The 26,839-nt window shown below is 44.9% G+C and overlaps 2 protein-coding genes and 6 non-coding genes across 10 annotated transcripts in view; 1 reads left to right on the top strand and 7 right to left on the bottom strand.

Moving 5' to 3' along the window:
- Window positions 1-19,504, top strand: part of TRAPPC10 (trafficking protein particle complex subunit 10) — a 33,701-nt gene extending 14,197 nt beyond the window's left edge. For 2 of the 3 annotated variants that reach the window (XM_078616230.1, XM_078616228.1), the window contains exons 9-24: window positions 455-569; window positions 1,704-1,798; window positions 2,711-2,802; window positions 3,047-3,190; window positions 4,107-4,210; window positions 5,162-5,499; window positions 5,967-6,152; window positions 6,305-6,446; window positions 6,691-6,849; window positions 8,306-8,526; window positions 8,992-9,092; window positions 9,800-9,944; window positions 10,780-11,037; window positions 13,808-13,967; window positions 14,872-15,075; window positions 15,951-19,504. In XM_078616230.1, coding sequence (XP_078472356.1) covers window positions 455-569; window positions 1,704-1,798; window positions 2,711-2,802; window positions 3,047-3,190; window positions 4,107-4,210; window positions 5,162-5,499; window positions 5,967-6,152; window positions 6,305-6,446; window positions 6,691-6,849; window positions 8,306-8,526; window positions 8,992-9,092; window positions 9,800-9,944; window positions 10,780-11,037; window positions 13,808-13,967; window positions 14,872-15,075; window positions 15,951-16,204 — 2,718 coding nt within the window. In that variant the 3' untranslated portion in view covers window positions 16,205-19,504. The remainder of the gene's footprint in view (window positions 1-454; window positions 570-1,703; window positions 1,799-2,710; window positions 2,803-3,046; window positions 3,191-4,106; window positions 4,211-5,161; window positions 5,500-5,966; window positions 6,153-6,304; window positions 6,447-6,690; window positions 6,850-8,305; window positions 8,527-8,991; window positions 9,093-9,799; window positions 9,945-10,779; window positions 11,038-13,807; window positions 13,968-14,871; window positions 15,076-15,950) is intronic. The other variant, XM_078616229.1, reaches the window with a different exon arrangement.
- Window positions 18,888-26,336, bottom strand: RPL13A (ribosomal protein L13a). Its single transcript, XM_078616231.1, has 8 exons — window positions 26,200-26,336; window positions 24,889-24,961; window positions 23,665-23,730; window positions 23,015-23,116; window positions 22,008-22,093; window positions 20,435-20,494; window positions 19,551-19,673; window positions 18,888-19,020 (listed from the first exon to the last, which is right to left on the bottom strand). Exons 1-8 carry the CDS (start codon window positions 26,218-26,220, stop codon window positions 18,934-18,936), a joined length of 618 nt encoding a protein of 205 aa, XP_078472357.1. The 5' UTR covers window positions 26,221-26,336; the 3' UTR covers window positions 18,888-18,933.
- LOC144734300 (small nucleolar RNA SNORD34) lies at window positions 19,226-19,299 on the bottom strand. Its single transcript, XR_013588499.1, has one exon. It is a non-coding gene; the product is annotated as a small nucleolar RNA SNORD34 (small nucleolar RNA).
- Window positions 19,984-20,065, bottom strand: LOC144734299 (small nucleolar RNA Z195/SNORD33/SNORD32 family). Its single transcript, XR_013588498.1, has one exon. It is a non-coding gene; the product is annotated as a small nucleolar RNA Z195/SNORD33/SNORD32 family (small nucleolar RNA).
- LOC144734304 (small nucleolar RNA SNORD50) lies at window positions 21,859-21,931 on the bottom strand. Its single transcript, XR_013588503.1, has one exon. It is a non-coding gene; the product is annotated as a small nucleolar RNA SNORD50 (small nucleolar RNA).
- Window positions 22,369-22,438, bottom strand: LOC144734305 (small nucleolar RNA SNORD50). Its single transcript, XR_013588504.1, has one exon. It is a non-coding gene; the product is annotated as a small nucleolar RNA SNORD50 (small nucleolar RNA).
- Window positions 23,454-23,536, bottom strand: LOC144734298 (small nucleolar RNA Z195/SNORD33/SNORD32 family). The gene has a single exon (XR_013588497.1). It is a non-coding gene; the product is annotated as a small nucleolar RNA Z195/SNORD33/SNORD32 family (small nucleolar RNA).
- On the bottom strand, window positions 24,573-24,647 carry LOC144734301 (small nucleolar RNA SNORD34). The gene has a single exon (XR_013588500.1). It is a non-coding gene; the product is annotated as a small nucleolar RNA SNORD34 (small nucleolar RNA).
- Window positions 26,337-26,839: the final 503 nt, after the last annotated feature.

Below are 26,839 nucleotides of genomic sequence, written 5' to 3'. Positions count from 1 at the left end.
TCTGGTTACCATCCACAAATAATATTTATTATAGACTGCCAGTACACTCACTCAGATTAAGAACCAGGCTACAATCTACATTAGTGTTTTTTTTTTACTTAATTTAATTTTCATTATTTTACATTTTTATTCACTTTATTATTATTTTTCTATCTACGTGACTTTACCGAAAGAACCAAAGAATATGAATTCCTGCAGTCACGAAAGTTTAAAGTCAACATTTTGGGAGTTTTCCAGTTTAAATATCACTCGCCACTGACGTGTCGTTGTGGTCTGGAATTGAACCTAAGTGGCCAGGTTCAGAGGGCAGTGCCCTTGTCAATAAGCCACGGCTCTATCCTTGAGATATATAAAATCAACACAAATTCTAGTATGTGCCATGCATGCTTGCAAATGTGCATGTTTGTGTTTAAACAAGCAAGCTTGTGCTACATTTATGCATGTTCACTTACAGCTCCAAGGCCTGGGCTCCCTGTGTGGCCTTATGTCTCCTAATGGCCCAGACTCGGAGGAGCTGAACCGCACAGTGGACCTGCTGGCTGGCCTGCGGGATGACGACGAAGACAGTCGTAAGATGGAGCATGCACAGACCATGGATGACAGTTTATGGAGCACTCCCTGGCAGCGTTGTTTCATTTACACTCGGCTACGAGTCGCACCGCTTCGTCAAATGTCAGCAGTCCCTGTTAGTCAGCAGTCCCTGTTAGTCTATACAAATATATCAACTGGTCCCCATCATGGCAATGTCAAATATTCACTCACCATTGACTCAGGACCAATAGCAGGGATTAACATCATCAGTGCCTATTAGCGAATGGGGCCTCTGATCTTTGTTTATTCAATAACAGTTAGGTGCATGGGAATGATTCTGTAGTTCTGGAGGTAAGCAGCAGTCATGGGGGCCTATGCCTAAGGACCATGGGCTCCTGAGTAGGCTATTAATTTATGGAGCACAGCAAATGGCTTTCTCCATATCTGAAATTTGGCGTGCAGATGCCTCTTTGGCCCCCTACGTTCCCATACTCATGATACTCGAATTAGATGTTTTAAATGTCAATTTTAAGATGTATTGCCTTTTATCCCTCTGAGGGCATTTGCATTATCATAACCACTTGCAAAGAAAATTAACCGACTATTGTATGAACATTCACAATGCGTTTGCTGTTTGTAAGCAACTATAAGAAACACTACTTGGGGTAGTTTAAAGTAAACAAGAGTGAAGCTTTGATCTCGTGTTCTTCAAAGGACCAGAAACTGAACTTGAGATTCAGCAAAACATTGAACCAGGGAATGCTATTTCTTGCCATAAAAATTATGCATTTCATGCAATGGGTTTCTGCTGTTATGCTTATCTCTGTCGATCAACGCCTCTCTGATGCTGTATATCTATCTCATGGGAAAACATCAGTTATAGAGTTACTTGTAGCAAGTACATTTAAAATCCTGTTGGTAGGAATATTTCAGACTTAAAGAATGAGATGAAAGATGTGGGAATACACAAGCAATGGGAACGTAGTGATGAGGTTTAATTCTAAAGTATTTACACATTTCACGATAACATCTATACTCTTTGTATGGATTCCTGCAGTCACGAAAGCTTCAAATCAACAATAGCATCTACGCTCACACATACTGACTATTATGCCTAAGTAATGGAGCTCATTTTATGTCATTGTTTTTTGTGATTGATTTTGTTTATTTAGTTGATTATTTATTTGCAGCAAGCAACATTAACAACCCTGGAAAGAAGCTAAGAGAAGCCCTGTCTTCAATGGAAGCCTATGAGAAGCATTACATGGTATGGCTTAATATGAACGCATTGTGATGTACAATCATTATTACAATTGCCGATGAGCAAATCAGCCAGAATCCAGTGTGGGTCATGGGGGTTATCTGACCATACCCAAGCTTCTCAGATCTCAGAAGCTAAGCTAATCTGAACCTAGCTAGTGCTGGTGTGGGTGACCGCCATGCATACAACTGGTGCTGTGGGCACCTGTGGGGATTCTTTTCAGCAGAGGGCAGTGCAACAACATCCATTATTGTACTGTACTATTATCCACTGTATATGCTCCTCGCCCTCAGCAACCCACGTTGACCATCGTGTTGAAGGGTAGTCACAATTCCCTCGTGACCCGCACGGCATTGGAAGATTCTCATCCAACAGTGGATTGACAAGCATGGCTGTACTTGTAGATCATTAATACTGTGGAATGATGTTTTAATGAGGTGAAGTGTTGCGAATGAGCATGTGTCAATGTATGTCCTTTGAACCTTGTGATTTTTACAATGCTCACACACTCATCGCGAGTTATCTCAATTAGGATACTGCAGCAAATGGATCTGCTGCCCGTTTGGTGCATGCCATGACTGTTGGCATTTAAGCAAGCGAGTATTGTCAGAGTTAGTATGCTAATAAAAAAACGAGGGCTGTGTGTGATTAAATATACATTCTGGGTATGACGCATTAGTATCGATCAAATTAACTGCATATAGCTCATTCACATGAGGCCATAGTTTCCATTTTTGTACACGGCTCCCTTTGCTTTGGGACCTTGTGTATTTCTCTATTATACTCTGCATGGCGCATACCGAATACTATATGCTTGACACTCCTACAGACTAAGTCCTGGCAGGCAATACCTCTAGAAAAACGCACCCGTGAAGGTTGGCGTGAGCACTGCATGTGACCGTGTGTGACTGCTGACAGGAGCTGTCGGAGATTGCAATGGGGACATACAAACACATTGGGAGGATTCGTTCAGCCCGACTGATAGGCACGGACCTGGCGGAGTATCACATGTGAGAGCCCACACTGCTCCATGCACGCAGTTCTGCACAGCAAACTCACGTGGCAGTATCTCCCATCATCTGTGCCTGTTTTGTTTTTTTCACTGCATTTTTTCGGGGGCAACTCGGGTTTGTACGATTAACACTCAACCATATGCCCTGCACCCTCTGCTTGAGTGCAGGGATATGTGGATCGTCTACATTGTGTGCGTGCTTACTGAGTCTGTGCCCCTTTGTGTATGTGTCCGTTGTATAGGAGAAAGGGGGAGCCGCAAAAAGCCGAGGCATTTTTGTATGATGCGCTGAAGACATACCGAGACGAAGGCTGGACGCTGCCCGTCACACACACACGCAAGCAGATTGCCACTTGCCAGAAGCAACTGGGAAACACCACCAAATATCCTCGGTCAAGGGATCCTACCTGCAGGACTTCATGTGTCTCATGTATTTCTCTATTATACTCTGCATGGCGCATACCGAATACTATATGCTTGACACTCCTACATCCATTGCTCTATAAGGGGGTGTTTGTAAGGCAGCAATAGGCTGCTGACTTATCTGCGCCGATTTTTTACTACTGCCTACTTAAGTGTGGGCTTTATTCAGATATCTTGATTGGCAGCTTTTGTGACACACAAGCAACCATCTTCAGGTGAGACAGAGAGAGACAGGCTGCTGAAACAAGTCCTTATATTTAGAGCCGAGAGGGGGGGACGAGAGATTGTGCCTCAGCGAGTGGGAAAGCCACCTCCTCAGCTCGTCATCGTCGTGGAGGTCATCCTCCCTTTCCCCCCCCATCTCGGTTCCCATCTTTGGATTTCCCACTCGCTGAGGCACAATCTCTTGCCCCCCCCCCTCCCCCCCCCCTCTCGGCTCTAAATATAAGGACTTGTTTCAGCAGCCTGTCTCTCTCTGTCTCACCTGAAGACGGTTGCTTGTGTGGCGATCAAAACGATTATTACTTTTCTACCTACGTGACTTTACCGAAAGATCCAAAGAGTATTTATTCAGATACTTCGACACACAAAATTTGCCTTGGACATAAAAAAAAATCTTAATTGAAAAGCAGTTGGACATATTCCAAGCAGGATTTTTCTAAACAGCTATGATGTCCATTTATTTAGTAAAGCCTCACTGAGTGTTATCAGTTTTGTCTGACTGTTAACACAATTCCAAATGGAAGTGTTTTTTTTCTACTTTCACGTTTAAAAATGAGAAGCTAAAATGTAACTTAATGTGTTTTATGCAACTGGTCTCATGGCTATTTGTAGCCCTGTCATTGAGGGCATAATTCTTAACAGACACTGCTGCACATACCTGGAGATGTGCAGCCTCTTGGCCAGTGATCTGAACCTGCCTGTGGATGAGAGGGAGTCTTACTTCAAGGAGATCCTGGGGTCCAGTGGTGCAGAGGACCATGGTGAGTTCAGACGTCTGTGCGTGCGGTGGGCTTCGCACCCAAGTGTTTGCCTCGGGGTCTCGCCAGATTGCACATGGTCAAACGCATCTCACAGATTCTTATATTTCAGCCAATAACCTTGTCAGGATACCTGTAAAATGATACATGTAACTTTTTTAAGCGCAATCTGGGACGTGCTACTCCAGACTGGCCACTAGGCTGTGCTCCTTCATACTCTGAAAATCGTGATGAGCCCCATGTAACTCGTGGAAAATAAACGTCCTCAGAGCTGGGGTCGGCCAAATTAAGTGGTTATTTTATGATTGTTTTTGCTGTCATTGTCCAAGACCATTGCAATGCAGAGTCGGGTTTAGTTGTGGGTAGTTGAACCTAGATTTGAACGTCGGATCTCAGACTTGCTGGCTCGGTGATCTGACAACGCCATTCTAAGCCCCTATGAGATGCGTCACGAGACACATCAAGTGCCTTGGCTTGAATTCATGACTTTATTAGTGCTGGACTCGGTGGCTATAACACATCTACTTGGCCTGGCTCTCTTTTAAACTGCCATTTTTACTTCAAAACTATTTTGTTTCAAAGGGAGATGATTACTATATTCGGGTAGAGGAATGTACACATACACGGTGTTTATTTCTCTTTACGCCGAGGGGCTACACGATTAGTGAGCCCATTGTAATAATCTTTGTCTCAACAGAAAGCTGGGTGCTTTCTTTCAGAACTGAACTTTCCACCAACCAGTTATATTTCGCACCTCCAATTAGCCCAGTTGGCTATGTACTGTGCGAATAAAATGCTATATACATACGTATTAAAACAAATAAAATGAAACACTTCCATTTAGATGTAAGGGGCAAAGTAGTTGCATCAATAACTAATCGACATTGTGTCGAGCGAGAGAAACGTCGCAGTCAGCCCCATTTGTCTGCCTTGCTGTCGTTTCGGGCGGCGCAGGCGAGATCCTCCTGCCTCTGGAGCCGGTGCTGCAGCTGTCGAGCGTGCGCTTTACCCCGGCGTCTGCGCTCGTCAACCTCAACGGCACGCTCGTGCTGCAGCTGGTGCTCGTCAGCCGGCTTCCGGCCAGTGCCAACTCCACCGCCATTTCCATAGCGCTCGCTCATGAACCGCGGCCTGGCCCCGCAGCCGCCGCCACCACCGGGGCTACCGGCGGCACGCCCCGTTACCCGGATGGGCGAGTCGTGTTCCCGGGAAACGCGGCGACGGACTTGCCCGTGCGCCGGCAGCTCCCGGCATTGATCGACGTGTGCGAGCTCAGGGAGAAAGGCCCACAGGTGCGTTCGTGTGGCACCGCCTGCCGGGAAGTCGGTGTTGCAGGGTGTTAGTAGAGACCCGCTTTGTTGTTGGATGGAGTGAGCTGTGGTGTGCTGGTGTCGTAGCTCACACGCCAAATAATACCCCCAATTAAGTTATCAGCTAACAGGAAGGTAGTTGTACGGGCCTTTCCCATCATTGCTAGGTTTCTAATAATTAAGAACTAAGGATGATGACTTCTTATGAATAAAGTGATCCTGTCTCATCTTTTATAGCTCTTACATTTGATCCTACTGCATCCATTTACTTAGTTTATTATGTCTGTGGCCCAGAGTTCTCAGCAGGCTAGTCAATCTGAAGAGAGTATGAACACCCTTGGCCCCTCGATCCTTGTTTGAGAAATGCTAGAGTAAAAAAATAACACTTGAACTTAGCCTGGTTTCTTGTTGACCGCAACTCATGAGAGCCGTCTTGTCGCTGCCCATAGGCGGATGCCCCACTGGCGTCGAGCGGCGTGGTATGCCGCAACTCGCACATGCTGCTGCGCCGTCAGGACTCCAACACGTCCTCAGGCCGCGGCGCTGATGTTACGAGGGAAGAGGCATCGCGCTCGCTCAGGGCCGCCGGCGTGCAGCTGAGGCCTGGAAAAAACACCGTCACCCTCTCTGCCGTGGTGAGAGCAAAAGCGCCATCGTGGAGGTCCTCTACAGAGTGGCTCGCTCCAGACTCATTTAGGGCCGATCAAGCATTGGGGTGGACACGGTTTGTGGGGAAGTTTGTGTTGCCACCGAGTGCTTCCCTCCCTTCCTCCCTGCGTTCCTGCAGGTCACAGAGCCTGGCTCGTTCACACTAAGGCAGCTTTGCGTGCAGCTGGGCCGCGTGCATCTCCTGTCACGTCGCCTCTATCCTCCACTGCAGTACGACGTCTATTCACAGGAGCCGCAACTCAACCTGCTGCCCTCGCACGGTGCTGCCACACACACGCACGCGCAACACCAGCCACCGGTCGCCATTAAGTGACGGTGACTTCACACCGTTCGTGCCGTGAAAGGCAGCCGGGTGTAATGATGGCCTCACTACTACCTCGTGCGCTATGCTGGCCTTAATAGGTGCTCACAGTCCTTGCTCCAAAAATCTGCGAAAGGCGATGCAGATGTTCTTTGTTTTTATCAATGCTTGTGTGCATATGTTTGTTGGTGCACGATGAACAGAGCCACTGCTAGCGGGTGTGCCTCAAGAGCTGACTGTGACCGTGAACACCGGCTGCTACTCTGTGCGTGGGGGTGACGCCTTGCAGCTCAGCCTCCCAGCCGGGCTGCTCATCCTTAACTCTGGCAAGAACACGGCACGCATCAGCACCGATACTGGCGGTAAGGGTTTTGGTGGATTGCGATATGCCACGCGTGTTTGATTTATTGCACTGCCACAGCTGCACAACATTTCATACTGCTCAAAGGATTCCAAAGAGATGACTGTGTACGTGCGTTTGTACCAGGAGGCAGCCCAACCTACTAATGGGGTCACATGACACTCACCTGACCCTCACCTCCTCATACCAGATGTGCTCGGCAGACACACATACTAGACACTCACCACATACTCACCACTAACTAGACACTGGGTGCACTCGGCACACACTTACCAGACACTCACCGATCACGTGATACCATTCACCAGACGAACGTCCACCAGTCACTTTTTCTGACTTGGTACTAAACACTCACCAGATACTTAATAGACACCTGACCACTCACCTGACACTCATCACTCACCTGCTATTCTACTCTTACCAGACACTCTTTGGTTCTTTCGGTAAAGTCACGTAGGTAGAAAAATAATAGATCACGACGTTTCGGTCGCAACACAAGCAATCGTCATCAGGTGGGACAACCGCAGCAAGAAAAAACTGCTGAAGTAGGCGAGAGATCTGCCGTGGCACAAGGTTATATACTGCCGACAATGGTTTTGCCACCAAGTACTAAGTCATGTTTTGCAGAGGGGTCAAATACTTATTTCCCTCATTAAAATGCAAATAAATTTATTACATTTTTGACATGCGTTTTTCTGGATTTTTTGTTGTTGTTATTCTGTCTCTCACTGTTCAAGTAAACCTACCATTAAAATTATAGACTGATCATTTCTTTGTCAGTGGGAAAACGTACAAAATCAGCAGGGGATCAAATACTTTTTTTCCCTCACTGGTTGTATGGCAAAGTGATGGTATTGCTTCCGACTCTCTGTGTGTCTTTCTCTCTCTCTCTGTTCATCTCTCTCTGATCTCTCCTCCAGTGACCCGGGTGCTGCCATGTGGTCCACTTTCTGCCCCGCCTCCTTCCCCCCCCTTCTGCCGAGGCCTACTATACACTACACTATACACTACACACTACACTATACACTACACTATACACTACTATATAACCTCGTGCCACGGCAGATCTCTCGCCTACTTCAGCAGTTGTTTCTTGCTGCGGTTGTCCCACCTGATGACGATTGCTTGTGTTGTGATCGGAACGTCGTGATCTATTATTTTTTCTACCTACGGGACTTTACCGAAAGAACCAAAGAGTATGGATTCCTACAGTCACGAAAGCTTCAAATCAAGATCTTACCAGACACTCACCACTCACATATTACTGACAAACGTAGTATCATCAGTACCACAGGCTGTACGACAATGCAGTACTATATAATAAGTGGCGTGCACAGAGTGCAGTAGTGTGATTCATCCAAAGATTTGTGATTGGTCATGGTTTATTTGACTTGTCAGAAGTCTTAGGTTGTACTTGAGTCAAAATGTAATACTGTCCTCCCGTCATCCCACGGCAGAGGAGCTCCCGGATGCCGTGTTCACAGTGTCTCCCTCGGAGCGCATTGTGAGCGTCAACCTCCCCGCCACGCCGTGCTACCACACTCTGCGCTTCAGCCTGCGCGTCGCCTGCGCACTGCCGCTCGCCGCGGCTGGCGGAGCAGACGGGCAAAATGGAGCACCGGCGGATAAAGTGGAGTCACGAAAGGCTGTCGTCGAAGCAGACGTTCTTGATCAGAAGGCAAGCCGGCGTGTCAATCGTACCTGTGGATGGCTGCGAGGGTTTTAGGGTGGTGTTATGGTTCACACATTGGACTGAGGTCATGAACAAATTGCGTACGTGACAAACAACACATGTTATGGAGTTATGATACACATGTTATGGAGTTATGATACACATGTTATGGAGTTATGATACACATGTTATGGAGTTATAATACACATGTTATGGAGTAGTGGGGCCACCATCACACATGCCTGGCCACCTTTGTCTCATCACTGCTCGTGTTCCTGATGGGTGAATTCGTCATAAACATTGTCACAATAAACATTAAATTAAATGCAAGAAAATTCCAGATATCTATTAATATAGAAACCTTCCCAGTAATGCAGTGAATGTGGTATGCTGTTGGGCTGTATGTATTGTATCCGTGTTCAATCAAGTCTAGGCTGAAATGTTGCTAATTGACAATCTCCTCCCTGGCAGATCTCTATTGACAGTCCTTGGTCCATCTACTCCACGATCGTTCCCCTGGCATTCAAAGTTCCCTTCCGTACGCGGCACTCTCTGCTCACGGCTGGGGAGAGGTCAGTGGAGGCCATGAGCTCACTTTGCACAGCACCACCATAAAGAGAAATCAACCCTGGTATTAGTAATAAAAATACCCTGCTTCTATCTATTCCTAGCCCTACCATTACTCATGTGTTTAATCCTGTCCCTTTGGTTCTTATCATAACCAAAATGTTCGCTCTAACCCTTGCCAAAATGTGTCCCTAAGCCCTAGTCCATGGTTCTAAACTGAGTGAAGACTAGAACTCTAATTCTGTAATTAACTCCAGCCCCAGTCTTAGCCCTTAGATCTGGTCTTTCTCAACCGATATCTTAACCCTAGTCCTAGCCATAGGTTTAATCCTAATTCTTTCTCTTGTCCCATCCTATCTGTACTCGAATGTCTAACCCTTGGAAGTGTCGGTGTGTTTAACCGCATTCCTAACCTTGTTCTATCCCTACTGCTACCGCTATGATCAACCTTGACCTTTTCTTACCTCTTACCCAATTCCTAACTCTATCTGTAATTATACGTCTAGCCCTCGCCCTATATTGAGCTCTAACCCTAGGCTACACAAGATTGTTTCCAATAGGGAATTCTAGCTAAGAATTCACCAGTGGCTGTGCAAAATAAGAGCACACCAAATACGATATTTGAATGGTCACTGATGGCTCAAACAGCTCAGCTTGTTGCATCTAATTATTGTGTCTGCTTTTTTTGCTTTTGTGGTTTAAATATGAACAGAAAGTTTGTGCAGGTGTGCCTGAGCAACACGACTGAGGTCGCGTTCGTGTTGCGCGACCATCATCTGGGCGATGTGACGACTCCTGATGGTGATGGCGGCTGCCAGAGTGCCCAGCTGAAACCGCTCAACCCACTGAGCCACAATGTAAAGGGGGCTTTATAAACCCACTGAGCCACAATGTAAAGGGTGCTTTATAGATCCACTGAGCCACAATGTAAAGGGGGCTTTATAAACCCACTGAGCCACAATGTAAATGGGGCTTTATAGATCCACTGAGCCACAATGTAAAGGGTGCTTTATAGATCCACTGAGCCACAATGTAAAGGGTGCTTTATAGATCCACTGAGCCACAATGTAAAGGGTGCTTTATAGATCCACTGAGCCACAATGTAAAGGGGGCTTTATAGATCCACTGAGCCACAATGTAAAGGGGGCTTTATAAACCCACTGAGCCACAATGTAAAGGGGGCTTTATACATCCAAAATAGAACAGAATCTGAACGCCACACAGCACCACTGTGTTACATTTGTTCTGTGCTGTTCAACTGTGCTTCTTTAGTCCGTTCGCGCTGCAAGACTTTGTTTAGACTAATGTGAGACGTAATAATAAGTAAGGCCATCCCAAAAGCAGTCTTGTCCATCAGCCATCGTCCCTCCCAAGTCTTCTTCCTTTTAACAATCAATATTACGTCTCTGATTTTCATGTTCTCCAATCCATGTGTTTTTCTTTATCGCTCAATGTATTCCAAGCATGCATCCACACACATTTGGCACATGTAGCACCTATAGTAAAGATTTTTAAGCTTTTAGAATTTATTCAACTGATTCCACACCATGGAGATGAACATGACCCACATTTCTTTGATCGGGGAGATGCTTGCTGCCTTTGGTGTTAGGACAGGCAGTCCCTGAAGCTCCTTTTCTCAGTTGTGACGTCGACGTTGGGGACTTAACAAAGCCTCCTCTCTCGTTCCTGCAGGTTGTCCTGGGCGTGCAGAACATGTGGTTCGTCTGGGAGCTTTTGCCGACATCTCCAGCCGCACCACTGCGATGCCACTTCTCTGTGGGTTTCTGGCCGGAGGAGGGAGCCCCAGGCAACCCGTCTGCTGGCCATCCGAGCCCTGACAGTCCCCTTGAAGACGTGGACAACAGCGCCCCCGGGGGCCCTCCTGGTCCCACCGCCGCATCCGCTGAACCCAGCAGGCACCGCTACGAGTTCACGCTCAGCGACTTTAAGGTGAGACGGAGGCTATGTCTGGATTGTGTAGAGCCTTAGGCAAGATACCACTATTGAGAATTCATATTCGAGTCCGGTTTATATTTTAAATGTGTTTTCAACAGCAAGAGGCACAGGGAATGCAAGAACCAGGGTACGTGACATCCAGACGACAATCAAAACAAGTCGAATAACATTGAGATGTCCCCACGTTATGAGCTAGGAAACAAGAGACGAGTAATAGACACGAAAAAGGACTCAAACAGAAGAATAGAAAGAGCTAGGAAAAAGATAATAGAGGGACAGTATGTACACAATACGGTGAAGGGTTGTCAAGTCAGGAACTAGTCAATATAAGTAATATTTAAAAAACTTTTTTTAAAACACGCTTTAATTAATGTACCGTACTAGCAATGGAAGAACTCCACGACTCCAGGAAGTGGCCCCGAAGCTTGCCATAGCTTAAGGGGCCGTGGTGATTTACAGCCAACGTCAGTTGAGCGTGGACAATTAGACCCAAGCCGAAACATAACATATAAAAAATAAAGCTTAACATTTTTTTTTTAATCTCCATATATATAAAAGGGAAATGTGTGATTATGTGCGTCTGTTCAAAATGTTTAGCGTACTTCCCGACATGCAACAAACTTGAAATTTGCCATGTGGGTACTTTCCAGACTGTACACCATGCACAAATTATAAAAATAGACTTTTGTATTTTTTTTGGGGGGGGGTGGGGGGCGCAATAATGTATATATTTTGCACGGCAAGTGAGCTGTGACGTCACATCTGTCACGTGACCCGTGTGAGGAAGCGTAACGGAGTGTGCCTGCTGATCGCGGGTAAAGTGAAATACAAATGTGTTGCAGGTCTAAGGCGTTCTTCGCGCATCTTTGGTTATTATTTGAGTCGTTTACTGCCGTACGCACCCTGAAAGTTGGGTGTCTGCAGCAAACGCGTGTATGTGTACCTATGGACGCACACGCGCGTGTGGGGGGAGCGGTAGTGTAGTGGTTAGCGTGCTGCGCTACGAACCCGGCGACCCGAGTTCGATTCCCGCTCACGGCCACCACCGGTGACGATTATTTGAACCAGTCCTGGGCCTCCCCTAGGTCGACTCAGCCTCAAACGAGTAACTGCTGTGGTGTGTGAACATCGCTACTGGGGAGACAAAGGCGGCCGGGCGTGGTGAATCCAAGTCCCGGCCAAAGCCGGGTAGTAAAGCTCGTGATAGAATATAGTATTGTCATCAGTATGACATAAGTATACCAAGTTTGCAGTCGATGCCACATTGGGAAGTCGATAAAAATTGAGTTACAAGATTTGAGGATACGACAACAGAGTGAGTTAATAAGGAGACCAAATAGTATCATTAACTAAAAGTGACCACTAACACTTTTTGTATATTTTAAATAACTCCTTATAATGGAATTGGCCAGTGCACTACCCTCCTGAAATGGTCTTCAGAAGTTAGGGATTTATTTGTAAAAAAAATGTAAATAAATTTCTACAGTGAAATATCATTTAGGCCTACTGGTCTATGGGATGTTCTGATAAATATTTCGAAGTCCATGTATTTTAATTGGCACACTTTGATGAACAGATATTGGTAATTAAAATGTCAGTGGCTTCTCATCTTTTTATCTAAACTGCAAACACGTGATTCTCAAACGGCTCTCACCCAGCTAAACAAATTACAATTATAAATTAATTACTAGGTTGCTTCTCAAATGGCTAAATTAATTTGCAAGCGTTATAACCAGATAAAAGCTCATTGGGGCAAGCTTTCTTTCCCAGGGAGATTGTGAATAAAACACAAAGCAAGTTAAACAGAAGGGGCATTAAAAAAATTATCCTTCACAAATTATAATTTAGTAGTAGGTTGCCTTGAGGCTGCATCTAGCCGTTTGTTGGAATAGATGTCCATGTAAGGAATCAAAGATGTATGTAGAACTTATTTAGCACCATACGAAGCCAACTATGCTAATCGGAGGTACGATGGGTTGGGGGTGCCAACGCTGTTGTCATCAGTCAAAATCATCGTCCCTGTTGTCCAGCAATGATAAATCACGTGTAATGCACAATTCATAAGAATTCTCAATGCACGTCTAAATGCACATTTGCATACATACGCTGACTGGTTACATACCTCTAAAGATGATTCGAGTAGATTTTAGACAAAATAAAATGTAATCGATACCTAACAGGATGCTTTATTTATATTGTTAGATTAACCTTGAACGTCCATATTTTCAATTTCAACTGTTAAGTGCTCATTTCTTGTCAACTGAACTTAAACAGTCTCCTGGGGTGTAGACATCCGACGTCTCATGGACACTGGGCCTGCTGCTAGACATGCAGGCGAGTAGTGGAGGACGGTTAACTTAGCTTAAAGCTCTCTTACCACAGGGCTGTGCCAAGCCAACCCGGTGTGGGTCAGCAAGCAACGGGTTGTTTTTCCACTGCAGAAGCCATTCCACCGACATCAACTGACACGCAATGAACAAGTTGAGTCACATGTAGATGACGCTGTTCTCTCACCGAGTCATAACTGATATCACATGCAACATACACATCGCTAGCCCTGCCCTAGCACTCAATAGGTCCCATTCAGATACAGACATTCTGCGAGGCAAGCAGGTTACTGTTGGGTTCCGGCTCGGCATGGCCAGTAGCCGGTGAAATACCATCTGTACCACGAGGGCCTCGCTGCTGCTCGGCTCGAGTGTGCCAGTGGGAAGTGTTACAATGCTGTTTGTAGGTATCTCACACCGTCCCCTATGCACCACAGACTCTGTACGTGGTTCTATCTGAAGTGCGGCCACCTACTGGCTTTGACGCATGCCGTATGGGCGAACTGTGCTCACTGGATGTGAGCATTACGCGGCTGCAGAGAGGAGGCGCTGCCACCGATGAGGAGACCCCCCCGAGCAGCCAGCTGTTCTACCAAGGTGAGCGACGCAGCTATCAGGGATACTTTGTTCGATTGAAGCTCTTTGAATTGAAAAGGGCATTTGTTTAAAAAGTCTAACTCTGCTGATGAGGCCCAAAATGTCAAAACCTGTGCAGTTCTCATCCTTAACTGCTGGCGGATATTGGTCTGGAAAGCCATGACTAAATATTAATGCATTTATATTTGGGGACATGGAACAGGTCTGTTTATATATGAAGCTTATTGAAGGATGCAACTCAAATACGTGAGGAAAATCATGCATATTACATGGATTATAAGAAAAAGCATGTCTTTGGAATTATTTCATTAGCACAGAATACGACGAATAGCTGTCAGGGCAAAATGCTTTTGCATATTTGCAGTCCTTTCTCTTAATTATCTCCAAAGTTTTGGGCATTTGCTCAACCCAGGATAAGCCTGGAGTTCACCCACTTGGAAGTGGGATGAGTGTATTGCAATTAAATTTGAGTTTGATTTGTTACATGGATCCCATTTAGAAAGTTACCCAGCTATTTTAAAAGTTAGATCTGTGGTGCATGTGTACAGCAACAACATAAACATCAATATTGCAGAGAACAGTACAGGGTCCTTAAGGAATATTGCACAACTAATCATGTATTTGATGGCCATAAACGAAACACCTGAAAAATAAAAAAGCTGCAAGAGGTGCCAGAAAAAGTTAGGTACATGTACAGATAAGCTGTGTATTTTAGTCCGTGACAAACACATGCAAATAAAACGAAACTGCATCTAACATTATACATCTGGTCACAGCCATCTACACCAGCAGCAGGGTCAGTGCCAGTGTGAGGCAGTACAGCCAAGTAGTTTTGAAGAACTGGCGTCGGGATTGAGTTTAATTTGTCCTCCTTGATCCACCTCTCCCTGCTGCCCGCCGGCAGTGGCTGACAACTGCAGCAATTGGGCCGTGTGCGGCAAGAGCTCGGGGCTGGTTCAGCCCGCGCCCGGGCCAGGCACCACCCACTCCCTGCAGCTGCAGCTCATGCCGCTGTTTGCAGGGAAGCTGCCCCTGCCCGATGTGAGGCTGGCGCGGTTGCTGCCATCGCAGGATGCACCCGGCCCTCCCTCTCTGCACCCAGACAATGGTGAGGCCAGCCCTGATGCTAACACGACCGTTGGAACCCCTTTTGTCAGAATCAGACTATTTATACTGGAGGAATACAATGAGCTATGAAGCTCTTTATAAACATGTCCAGTAGTTTTAGATGTCCAGTAGTGTTCCCAACCATAACCCTAATAGTGTCCTCAAAATACTGGGTAAATCTGTGGCTCATTATAGCAAATCAACTCCTGATGGCAAAATAAAATGCAACCTACAGTAATTCCATCTAACAGATGAAAAAATGTATGATGCACAGTGTGTCTGTTCATTGTCCTGCTCTATAAAGAACAATTTGGCTTTGAGTTGCTCTAAAAAACAAGGCCGTACACAATATACATGCGGTGTGGTAATGTCTAGGAGAGATGCCAGCTGTGATCAGAGGACCAATTCAAGGCGCAATTACTGTACGCCTTTTGCAGTCTCTAGATCTATTACAGAAAGTGTTAGAATTGGGTGTTACCCCAGAGGCAGTGCCAATCTGTTTCCACAGCGATCAGAAACAGCTCATCAACCTGAAACCCCAGACAGCACTTTACTGTTGAGGAATCACTTTTTACTTCTACAGTAAAACCTTGGATTGCGAGCATAATTTGTTCCGGAAACGTGTTTATAAGCCAAAGCACTCGTAAATCAGTTGTGATCACGTGACGCTCAGCAAAGCGTAGACGTACTACTCATATTGCAAGACCTCGCTCGTTAATCAAATTAATATTAATTTTAAAAATTGCTCGTCTTGCAAAACACTCGCAGACCAAGTTACTCGCAATCCAAGGTTTTACTGTATTAGTATTCAACAACTTTAAGTGGCTGCATACAAAATAACAAAACCCATGCACTGTCCTCTCCATCCATGCCCAGTGCCAGATGGAGAGGGCGAACACGACGACGCGGGTGGAGCATCGGCGTTGCCCAGCGACACGGACAGTGTGCGCAGCCGGTGGTCTGGGGGCAGCGCGGGTAGTGGTGGAGCGGCTGGGCTGGGCAGCTCCTTCCCGCTCGTGCCCCGGTTGCAACAATTTGCAGCAGGGCAGGTTTACCACGCCAGCCGTGCTGCACAAGTGCTGGTGCTGCCGGCACATGACCACAGCCTCCTGGACGTCACAGCACCATGACGAGCGCTCCAATGCCGCTCCCAGTTTGTGCGGTTAAGTCTCTCAATGGGAGATAAACGATTCCACTGGCACAAGCCAGGATGAGAGTCACGGTATGGGTCGTCTTATACCAATTGTTTGTCATGCTGATCTGTAAACAATCCCTTGATACGCTGGCTTTGTCTCGATCTGGCTTGGGACCAAACAGGGCAAAGGGGATGGGGCTAATGGTTAGAGCGTCACCACACCATTTGTATGTAGACCTTTTTTCAGCCAACCGTGCTAATTGGTGGTGTGAAACATCTCGACAGGATTGTCATTGAACCACATTTTGCTCGTCTCTAGATGCAACTTCAGTGTGATACCAAGGCTACCACGGCTACCACTTTAAATACATGGCTCCGCCTGAGCTGGACTGGGGCAAGCTCAGCCCTGATGAGGCCAAGGTTGTACAGTGGAAGTAATTTTCAGTTGTCAGATGGCTCAATACCATTTCTGATCCTGTGTTTGAATCTGGAATTTCTGAGATCTAACTGGATTCTCAAGTTTAGTAAATGGTCACAGCCTAATAACCAATGATTGGACATGAGGTTTTTGCACTTAATTTGGTTTGTTGCATTTCATAAAAAAAAAGTACATGCAACACTTTGCAGGGCATATTGTGGGGCCTTAAATGTGTAAAGGTGTAAGTGACGAAGTATATTTGGGACACCCTGATTCTATTTTTTAGGCCTTTCGGTAAAGTCACGTAGGTTCAAAGGAAACAAACGACTTTTCGATCGCAACACAAGCAGTCGTCATCAGGAAAAGGGAGTTAGCTTCTAAAGGCAAACTGTTAATAAAGGTTTGAATGAGCGTAGGCCAAATGTCAGCAGCATGGACAGGGCAGCTGTTAATGTAAGTGGTGGACGGCGATCGCGATGGTGGTGGTTTTCCACACTTGGGCTGCCACCACGGCAGGCAGGCTGAGGTGGCTATGTTAGTGTGAGAGATGTTAATGTGAGAGATTAGCACGTTAATGGCAGATTGCAGAGCCGCAACCTCTTGGTCGGTGCGTGAAGGTGGCGGAGACATTTTAACCAGTTAATGTAAAATCAGAGCCTAAAAAATAACTAATCGGAAGGTAGGACGGGATCACATCCAGTTATGACTTACATTGGTTGATAACATCCCTCCAATGATTGCTCAGTTTGTACCCATCTTCTTGGTTGAAATTGTCTATATGGATGGCTTCATGAACGAATCTTGTTGATAGCCAAGAATATGAATTCCTGCAGTCACGAAAGCTTCAAGTTAGAACAGTGGCCAAAAAACAGGACTTGGATTCAACGTCTTCACTGAGAAGTGTTTTCACCTCATGGCAATACCATAAAACATTATACTGTGTTAATGGTCAGCTTATAATATAGGCCTGCTCCCTTGGTGTCAGGATTCAATCATCAATCTGCTGTTGTGGCACATGTAGAACCTTGCCTCTAATGGCTGTAGGTCATGTGAACCAGTCGGTGTACATAGACTATTCAAGCTCCCTTTGCCAGGCCCAGGAGGTTCTCCAAGTGGATTTGCACGATTTAAGGCTGGGACATCCTTCAAGCTAATTGTGATGTAATGGAGCTGTATGGAAGAAGTTGCAGCCTAAATTCAGTTTCAAGCCCATTAAAAACAATTGAAAATTACTTTTGATCAAACTCTTTGGTTCTTTCGGTAAAGTCACGAAGGTGACTTAGGATATCCAACCAAAGCTTATTAAAGTTTAAAATAATCATGCTCATCACTTCCCTCCAAGCCCTTATAGCTACTTATGACAAAAGCTGTGCCACGCTATTCCTGGAACATCCTGTTACTCATGCAATACCTAGATCCAATGTCTTCCGAGTCAATATTTCCAAGCTATTCATTGGATGAAACTCACGGGTCATGCAGGGACAATTTTATCCATGGATGGGACTGAGGTTTAAGGGTATTCATGTTAAAGATCATTACAAATCTAGTGTGGATGTGTATGGTGTAACAATCAGATTTTTTAAAGGCTTGTACACTGCATATTCACGAATGTACATTTTTTCTCGTGTCCCTATTTATCATGAGTGCATGCCTAAGAGGAAAGTGTTGGAGGATTGGATGTCAAGCACCGATTAATAACTGCTCATTCTACATTACTTTTGCAGTGGCACCGAGCACTTTAATGCCTCATTTAAGCGATCACTGATGAATGGATCAGGTTAACATTCATGTACAAGTGCTTTGGAAGTATCAAGTACTCACATACGTGCATGTTTAGTCAGATCTGAATGGGAAAAAACTCTGGAAATAAATAGCAAAATACTGGGTTTTCTTGATGTCCCACATTAATCCAGGAAAAATCGATGGGAGTGGCTTTGATTGGATGTAAGATCACAATAAAGGGTTCACACTTTGCAGAGGCAAGGAACGTGTCACCTGCTGTCTTTACTCATTCACCACCAATCAGGCATCTCCATTTCCTGCTGCCGAATCGGATGGTAGGCATGCGTTTTTACCAGCAGCCAGTTTCTCAACAATCAATGCTGAATTATTCATGTACACTAAATGTCTCCCCCCCCCTCACCCCCAAAGGGTGCACTCAATAAAACTGAAACTTCACATTTTTTTAAAAGCTTCAAAGCACTGTTTTGAGTTGGACAATTTAGTGATCACCATGAAATAAAAAGGCACACGAGGTCAGTTCATTGACTCAAGATGTATTAACAATACAGGTTGACCAAAACACCTCATATGAGGACACCGTACTGCTTCAGCACCGCTGTGTACGCGCAGATCTTTTTCTCCACGTTCTTTTCAGCTTTTTTGCGCAGCGTCTACATAAACACACAAAAACACACTTGCATTAAGCTGAGTCGACCATCAGAATCGAGTTTTACCATGGGCGTTTTTGGTAACGACATGTTTGCGCTCTCAACCCATGGGGTAGAATAGAAATTTCATTGCATGCTCCCATGCAGAGCCACTGCCTTCGAAGCATGCAGAATTTTGTTGCTAAAATGGTAATTGTTATTGCCCTTGCTCCACCTCAGAAATTAGGTTTCTATCACACTCAGTCAAACAATGTAGGTAAAAGTAAAACATCATCGATGGAGCGGGCATGGGCGCATTCACAAACTGATATTTAAAGGGGTAACACCACTTTCACCCTTGGCATTCATGTTAGACTTAAACTACTGCTCTGTACATGCACTATAATGGTTATGTCGTAGGGTGCAGCTCTCTATTGTGCATCACAACTGTCGTGTGGTTCTGTACGACTGTTGTGTACCGTCAAATAAAACGTACACGCTCTCATGAGTGGTGTGGTTAACGTGTGGTGCGGGGACTGTTGTGCATTGCGAACCACTGTTTTCTTCTTCGTTTCGTAGTGCAGCTTGGCTTTCTGCTTCCTCTTCTCCTCCAGGGTAGCAGTCACTGCCTGGTACTTCCAGCCCACTTCATGGGACAGGCGGCCCAGTACTGCAAACTACGCACCAAGCGCATGCCAAGCATACCAGGCAACACACTCACACCAGGCACACCACACACACACACAACACACCATACGCCAACCATGGGCAGGCACAAGCACACCACTCCAAACAAGCAGAACACATCAAACAATGCACAGGACACACCGTCACCACAGCACACAAGGTGAGTTTCGAAACATTAAGCAGTGGCCAAAATCTCAACTGTCATGAAACCATTAATAAGATACTTTTAGAAGTTCTTACTTGCTGGGAGTTATTAACATGGTGGTCTAACACCACCATGCAGCTTCTGTGATTGGGAGCCCTGGCTCAGATGGTAGTGCATGTAAGTGTAATTTCACTCTTGCTAAAGTCAAAGAAGTGTTAAGTTAGCATCACTGCCAGGGGCTCACAGATCCTCATCGAAGCTTCAACAGCACGGCACCAAGTGGGTGCGTGGGTGACTAATGGTCCGATTGTCAGCGCATGGTCACATTTAAGGCAACCATAAGCTTTGTCAACCTCATTACATCGCCTGGGGTGTAGAAACCGGCCACCAATGGTATTTCAATGTTCTACACACTCCTAGTCCCCCAACTCACAATTAACTGGAAATAATATCAACCATATCCACCCTTTAGATCTACATTGTACCATGCTTGCACTAGCTGAAGACATTTTGTAAAGATTTCAATCACTAATCTAATCAAACTTGGTATGCATTAAGATTTGTAAAGTTCAACACATGTAGCACAATGGTTGTGCTGCTGCTCACCTTGCGTGTGGGCTTCAGACGGACGACTTTGAGGGCAGCCGGAACAACCATGCGCTTCCTCTGTGCAGACAACCACAGTGTCACGTCACAATGCATCCACAATTGTTCCATGCCAGGTCACATTAGCCCATCAATAATCATATTAGTGCAATGCACAAGGCCACTAAGAGAAATACTATTCACATCAGTGTTAAGAATTTTATTTCAATTATATTCACCATGTTTGCAATGATTCACCCCCACAATGTGATCAATTGCTGAAACATGGCATCTATTTTTTGGCCTTGTGGCAACACTTGGAATTGACCATGGTATATGCTTAGTATTCGGACGAACGAGTGAATTCACTAAATGCCGCTTGAAAACATTTGACATACAATTTTGATTTAAAGCTTTCGTGACTGCAGGGATTCATCTTCTTGGTTCTTTCGGTAAAGTCACGTAGAAGGGAAGTAATAAAATAATAAAAATAAAACAATAAAATCAAATAATTCTCACGACGTTTCGGCTACAACGCAAGCAGCCGTCTTCAGGTGAAGAATGAGACACTGCCAAGCTAGGAGCTTATATATAAGCTGAGTTGGAGGTGGAAGAAGAAGAGAGCCTTAACAAAAGAATGTGCATATCAAGAGGAATTTAGCATATTCATGGAAAATACGTAGGAGGTGGGCGGGGGGGTTTCAAAGTCATATTATGCCCATGCATTATGCAGGATCAGCAGCACCAACGGGAGGGGGGGGTAGCATTAACATGCCCTCCCTTTGTTAATACCCCCCCTCACTTTGGTGCTGCTGATCCTACCTGCATAATGCATGGGCATAATATGACTTTGAAACCCCCCCGCCCACCTCCTACGTTTTTCCATGAATATGCTAAATTCCTCTTGATATGCACATTCTTTTGTTAAGGCTCTCTTCTTCTTCCACCTCCAACTCAGCTTATATATAAGCTCCTAGCTTGGCAGTCTCATTCTTCACCTGAAGACAGCTGCTTGCGTTGTAGCCGAAACGTCGTGAGAATTATTTGATTTTATTATGTTTTATTTTTATTATTTTATTACTTCCCTTCTACGTGACTTTACCGAAAGAACCAAGAAGATTTGACATACAAGTTTGATTTTTAGAGAAATCCGAAAATCAACAGCATATTCCGAAAAAACATGAACTAGATACTCTTTGGGTCTTTCGGTAAAGTCATGTAGATAGAAAAATATTAACTAGAATTGTTGTATTCCTATACACAAGGACCCGTGGCATAAACGTAAAACCCAATTTAATCACTCTAACCATCCCCATTCACTGCAGAGAAAGCCAGGCTATGGTTTCAACTTATGTAACATTTAGCATCTTACAATACCAACCTCGCATGGAGCAATGTACATAAATCAGCAGAGTACTGCAGTAATATTCTATGCCATGGTGCGAGCTTCAGAAGCCAGATCCGTAATGGGCATTTTTTCATCACGTGTCAGGTTAGCAAAGGTTCTCATCATCAGCTGCAGCATCATGGCATTCTTCACAACTATCCGACGTTATCACGGGGGTCACAACATGTGGTCGTTCTGAGTAGGCACCTTGTCATAGGGCGGTGGGATCCCGTCAAACACCTTCAGGCGATCCAGTGCGGCCTGGCCCCGCTTGGTCTTGTGGGGCACCATGCCTGCATTGCACCAATCGCCGCACAGGAGTGTTAATAATGTATGAGCTGATCAACAATACTGCCGCAAACTCGGGAGGACACACATGCAGGACAAAAACTTACCAAGTCATCAGGACACTTAACCTTTGAGTTTTAAACTATTACGACAGATGTGGTTTTTACACCTTTGCATGGCCTATACAATGCCAAGGAAATCCAAGTGAGTTCATACACATTTCACATGCAGCAATGTACTAAAGTTTAAGAGGTAATACTTTTGAACGCAGTGGTTGCTAGCCTCAGAAGCCAGATCCGTAATGGGCAACTTTTCATCACGTGTCAGGTTAGCAAGGATCCTCATTGGCTGCAGCACTACGGCGTTCTTCACCACAATTACCTCAGATTCCGCACCTCCTATTAGCACGGTTGGCTACAGACGGTGTGAAAGAAGTTGACACAACACAACTAGCAAACAGCATTATATCACAGGGAGTGAGAGCCATAGGATTGTGGGATTCATCATATATCTCATGTTACCTGCTGGGAGCCATTTGAGGTAGAGTTTTTAAAAGGACAAACTCAAGAGCCTTATTCTTTTTTATATAGTTAAAGGTATTATTTAAATATTCCAATTTTGTCTATTGCTGTTTAAAGTCAGACTGTCAGATTCATGTTGGACCATTAAAGCCTGGCAGACTCCCCTATCTTGGTGGTACTAACATAAAAATGCCATCCAGCAAACATGTTTAACAATCCTGGTTCTTCAACCTCCACCTTACAGCAGGAAATTCGCTTTGTTAATTCACCCCAAAGAAAATCGCCATCAACTCTTCTATAAAAGGCCACTTTACAGGTAGGCTTGTTAACCACTTGGACGTCTCATCATACACGCGAGCAGACGGTGGTGCGGTGCCAATGAGCAGTGCAAGTATCGAGCAGTACCTCTCACGGTCCGCCAGAAGATGCGGCTAGGCGCACGGAAGTGGTACGGCCCACGCGACGGGTTGGTGTTCATGCGCTTGCGCAGGAAGGCCAGGTACTTCACTGTGGAGAAGAGGAAGAAACTGCATGCTACTCTAGAATCTGTTGCATCTTTGGACACTAGTTGTATCCATGACGTCTCATTGGATGGCTGTGTCAACTGCAGCAGCACTTTTCATGGCTATGCAATGCGTGAATGTGAAGGATGTCGGTTGTGTTGACATGTTTCTCTGAAGATCTTGTTCAGAATTAAATTCTGCTTTTCTCGGTTCATTTGTGGGATGTGTAATGCATTGTCGGCTTGCAATTTATCATGTTGAGATGTGTCGATTAAACAGACCACAAGGGCAGTTTCACGTAAATGTAGTACAGGCATGATTAAATCATGCTGAAAACAAGCCCAGGCTCAGATGGTAGTGCATGTAAAAGTAATTTCACGGTCGTGAAACTCAAAAAATATATTTGATCATCATCATTGCCAGGGACCCGTGTTGTTCCAGCAAGCTCAATTATCAACAAGTGCTTAAGGTTTGATCTTACCAAATCAGCAATATCATATAAACGGTTGTCTAGGATGCTGTGTCAATAACCACATGAATGTCCTCACTTACGCTTGTTCCTGTAGAAGTTGCCCGAAATGTTGATTCCCTCACATCGTACAACTACCACTTTGTGACCTGCACATCAGACACAAGTACAATTTAAGGACTACATTAAATCAGACAGAAATTCTTTTTTAGGAAATACCAAGGCAATATGCTGATATCAAACGTTCTATGCAGCCACACTAATCGCACCTGGAATGCAGAAATATTTGTTTTACTTAGTTTTCTTTAAGTAACTGCCAATCCTATCCAAGAACTAAAGGGTTCTGACCAATGGTATCACTAAGCTGTTAAGCAAGTTTAATGGTGATACACCAAGGGATTAATAATTATTAAAATGTGCGGTGTCCTTGGATGGACACATTCCTATGCATGACAACCAGCTCGCTTAAAATCAACAGCTGCATATATCCAGACCAAATATAATAGTCTGCATCCATGTGTTCGTGGAGCAGTGATTATTTTATTTATACGGCAGTGGACTAACTTTCAAAAGTTGGGTTACAAGTAGTGATCAGAAAACAATGGGTATCAATTGCCATGTCACAATGTATAGATGTTTACCACGAGGCATTCACTGAATCGGCGTATTAAAAATGTTAGGCTAATAAAATACCAAATAAAAATCAGACACACGATACTGTAAAGTACAAGGAAAAAAATCATTGAATAAAATTGTGATCCTGAATTATGACCAATGAATTTCATGGTACAGGTTAATCATTACACCTATATGGCCAATCGCTTTCGCCATGCTTTTTCATTCAACAGATCACCCATATAAACAGACCGATGTCCAACAAGGACTCTTCTCTCAGGGCATCAGGAAACATCTAGTTATAAATAATTTCACAACCACAAAACAAGTCGAACACACGTGAACTGAAGTGTTTCGCTGCTGTTCTGTGCCTTTGCTCCATCTCAGATAATAAGTTCCTATCATGCTTAAGTCAAACAATGTAGGTAAATTTAATGCATCATTGATGGAGCAACAGGTAAATGCGAAATTCGATGCTAAAAAGGCGATACTACATTCACCCTTAGCCTTGGAATATATCACATCCGAACAGCTACTCGTGTATACATAATGAAATGGCGTCCAGTGCCGAAATTATACGTGGTTGCTTATGACTTTATTGGGCCCTCCAACGAGTCGAATTAACAAAAAAGATACATCAGCTGCCTCGTTTTATTTTTAATTCAACAATCGCGTGCGTGTACATTACTCACCAATTAGGATCTGCTTGGCAACGATAGCCGACAGACGACCGAGCAGGTGACCCCGCCCGTCAATCAGAAGCACCTGGAAAGTATATCAATGCCCTCATTATGCCGTGTGCTTATGTGCGGCCCTGTTTATTCAGTGGAGAATCGCTGCATACGGATCAAGGGAATTATATGTCCATACTTAACCACGTTGGTCATTGCACGCATGGGGGCACTGTCTCCTGCTGCGCGATAACGTACTGTACTGTATATTAGACACTGTACATTTGTACGCACACGAGCGTTAAAGTCGCATCACTTTAATTAAACAATGGCAAGATACGGAGCTACAGCGTAATTCCAAATTGCATTTACCACGGTATTTCCTGTACATTTGTTTGACTCTTAAGGATTTCACGTGGTTATAAGTGAGATAAGAAACGTTACGTTTTTAATCGTGAGATTGAACAAATTCCCAACATGGTCTGATAAAAACGCAATGATACGAACATATAGCCGATGGCGCACACACATCACATTACCGCAGTGTGAAAGTAACTACTTAATTTTATTTCATACTCTTGATGCCAAGTGCCTTAAACCACATCACTATGCAGTTTACACGAGGGCTTCATTAATTTCCGTAAAGGCTGCGTGGCCATCGATTCCTATACTGCTTGACGATGAGACGCTAAAGACGCGCGCGAGATCATTAAACGCCGGCCACGCACGGCCGTGGTTGCCCAAATGAAACACGAGGCGAAGCGTCTCTGCCGCCTGGTCGGGCCCAAGGGCCCGAGCAGGCAGTGGGAATTCCACATCGCCAAGATGGTGACCCGCTTATACACGAAATCCCAGTTTGTAAGAATGCCATTACTCGGCTAGCGAGGATGTAAACCCGATGTAGTCAACGAGTCTTAAGCCGTTTAAACAATTCAGAACTTACAACTATAACCACCTCCAGGCGCTAGCACACTACAGACTACGGGCACGCAAGCTGTTACACGCGGTTACACGCGTTACCGTACACGCGATAGTGAGCGTCACCAAACACAACTATTCACCATGCTAGTTTACTGTGAATATTTTACAAACTATTTTAAAACAATGTAACCCTAAGGCCACGTGAGGGGCACGGAGCCTCGCCTCAACCAGGCCAAGGCCTCACATGCCATATCAATCACACAACTTTCGCGCAGTAATTAAAAACTAAACCACTAGATATAACTGCCACCAAATCTACGTGTTTACGAGAACATTACACGCCACAAACAACCAAAATAGAGCGAAGCAACAGCGTAACGACGAAGAAAGATTATCCCGCACGGAGCGCACCTTCTGAAAGCGGTCCGCCATGGTGGCAAAAGAGAGAGGCGCGGGGTTTCACAGGCTCACATGTAGGGGCTGGGAACGTGCGTCATTGCGTCACTTCCACCGTACGCTTGCAATGACGTCATTACGCAAACTGGCGTGCTCTTGCGCAACGTACAATGAACGCTTTTGATGGGTACGTCATCACGTACTCAAAATGAACATGACGTGGCAACGTTCACCGTTTGAAAGTAAATTTCGATTTAAAGCTTTCGTGACTGCAGTGATTCATCTTCTTGGTTCTTTCGATAAAGTCACGTAGAAGAGACATAATAAAATAATAAAACATAATAAAATACAATTCTCACGACGTTTCGGCCACAACGCAAGCAGCCGTCCTCAGGTGAAGAACAGGCCTGTCGGAAAGACTGTCGGAAAGACAGACCTGTTCTTCACCTGAGGACGGCTGCTTGCGTTGTGGCCGAAACGTCGTGAGAATTGTATTTTATTATGTTTAATTATTATTTAATTATGTCCCTTCTACGTCACTTTATCGAAAGAACCAAGAAGACGTCTGAAAGTAGCCAACGTAGGCAACGATTTTAGATTTTGACTTAAAACTTTCGTGACTGCAGGAATTAATATTCTTGGTTCTTTATTTCGG

The sequence above is a fragment of the Lampetra planeri genome, chromosome 50 (assembly GCF_965212315.1).
Source record: "Lampetra planeri chromosome 50, kcLamPlan1.2.h2, whole genome shotgun sequence".
In the NCBI taxonomy this organism is placed as follows: Eukaryota; Metazoa; Chordata; class Hyperoartia; order Petromyzontiformes; family Petromyzontidae; genus Lampetra; species Lampetra planeri.
The sequence above is the reverse complement of the archived record's forward strand: the minus strand, read 5'-3'. Positions and strand labels throughout refer to the sequence as shown.

What these genes read in the sequence shown, in the direction of transcription:
- RPL13A (XM_078616231.1), bottom strand. Translation starts at nt 26,220, where the DNA reads ATGGCGGACCGCTTTCAGAAG. An exon ending in CAACTTCTACAGGAACAAGC is followed by an intron (nt 23,117 to 23,664) that starts GTAAGTGAGGAC and finishes TCTTCTCCACAG; the next exon opens with TGAAGTACCTGGCCTTCCTG. An exon ending in GTCTGAAGCCCACACGCAAG is followed by an intron (nt 19,674 to 20,434) that starts GTGAGCAGCAGC and finishes CTTGGTGCGTAG; the next exon opens with TTTGCAGTACTGGGCCGCCT.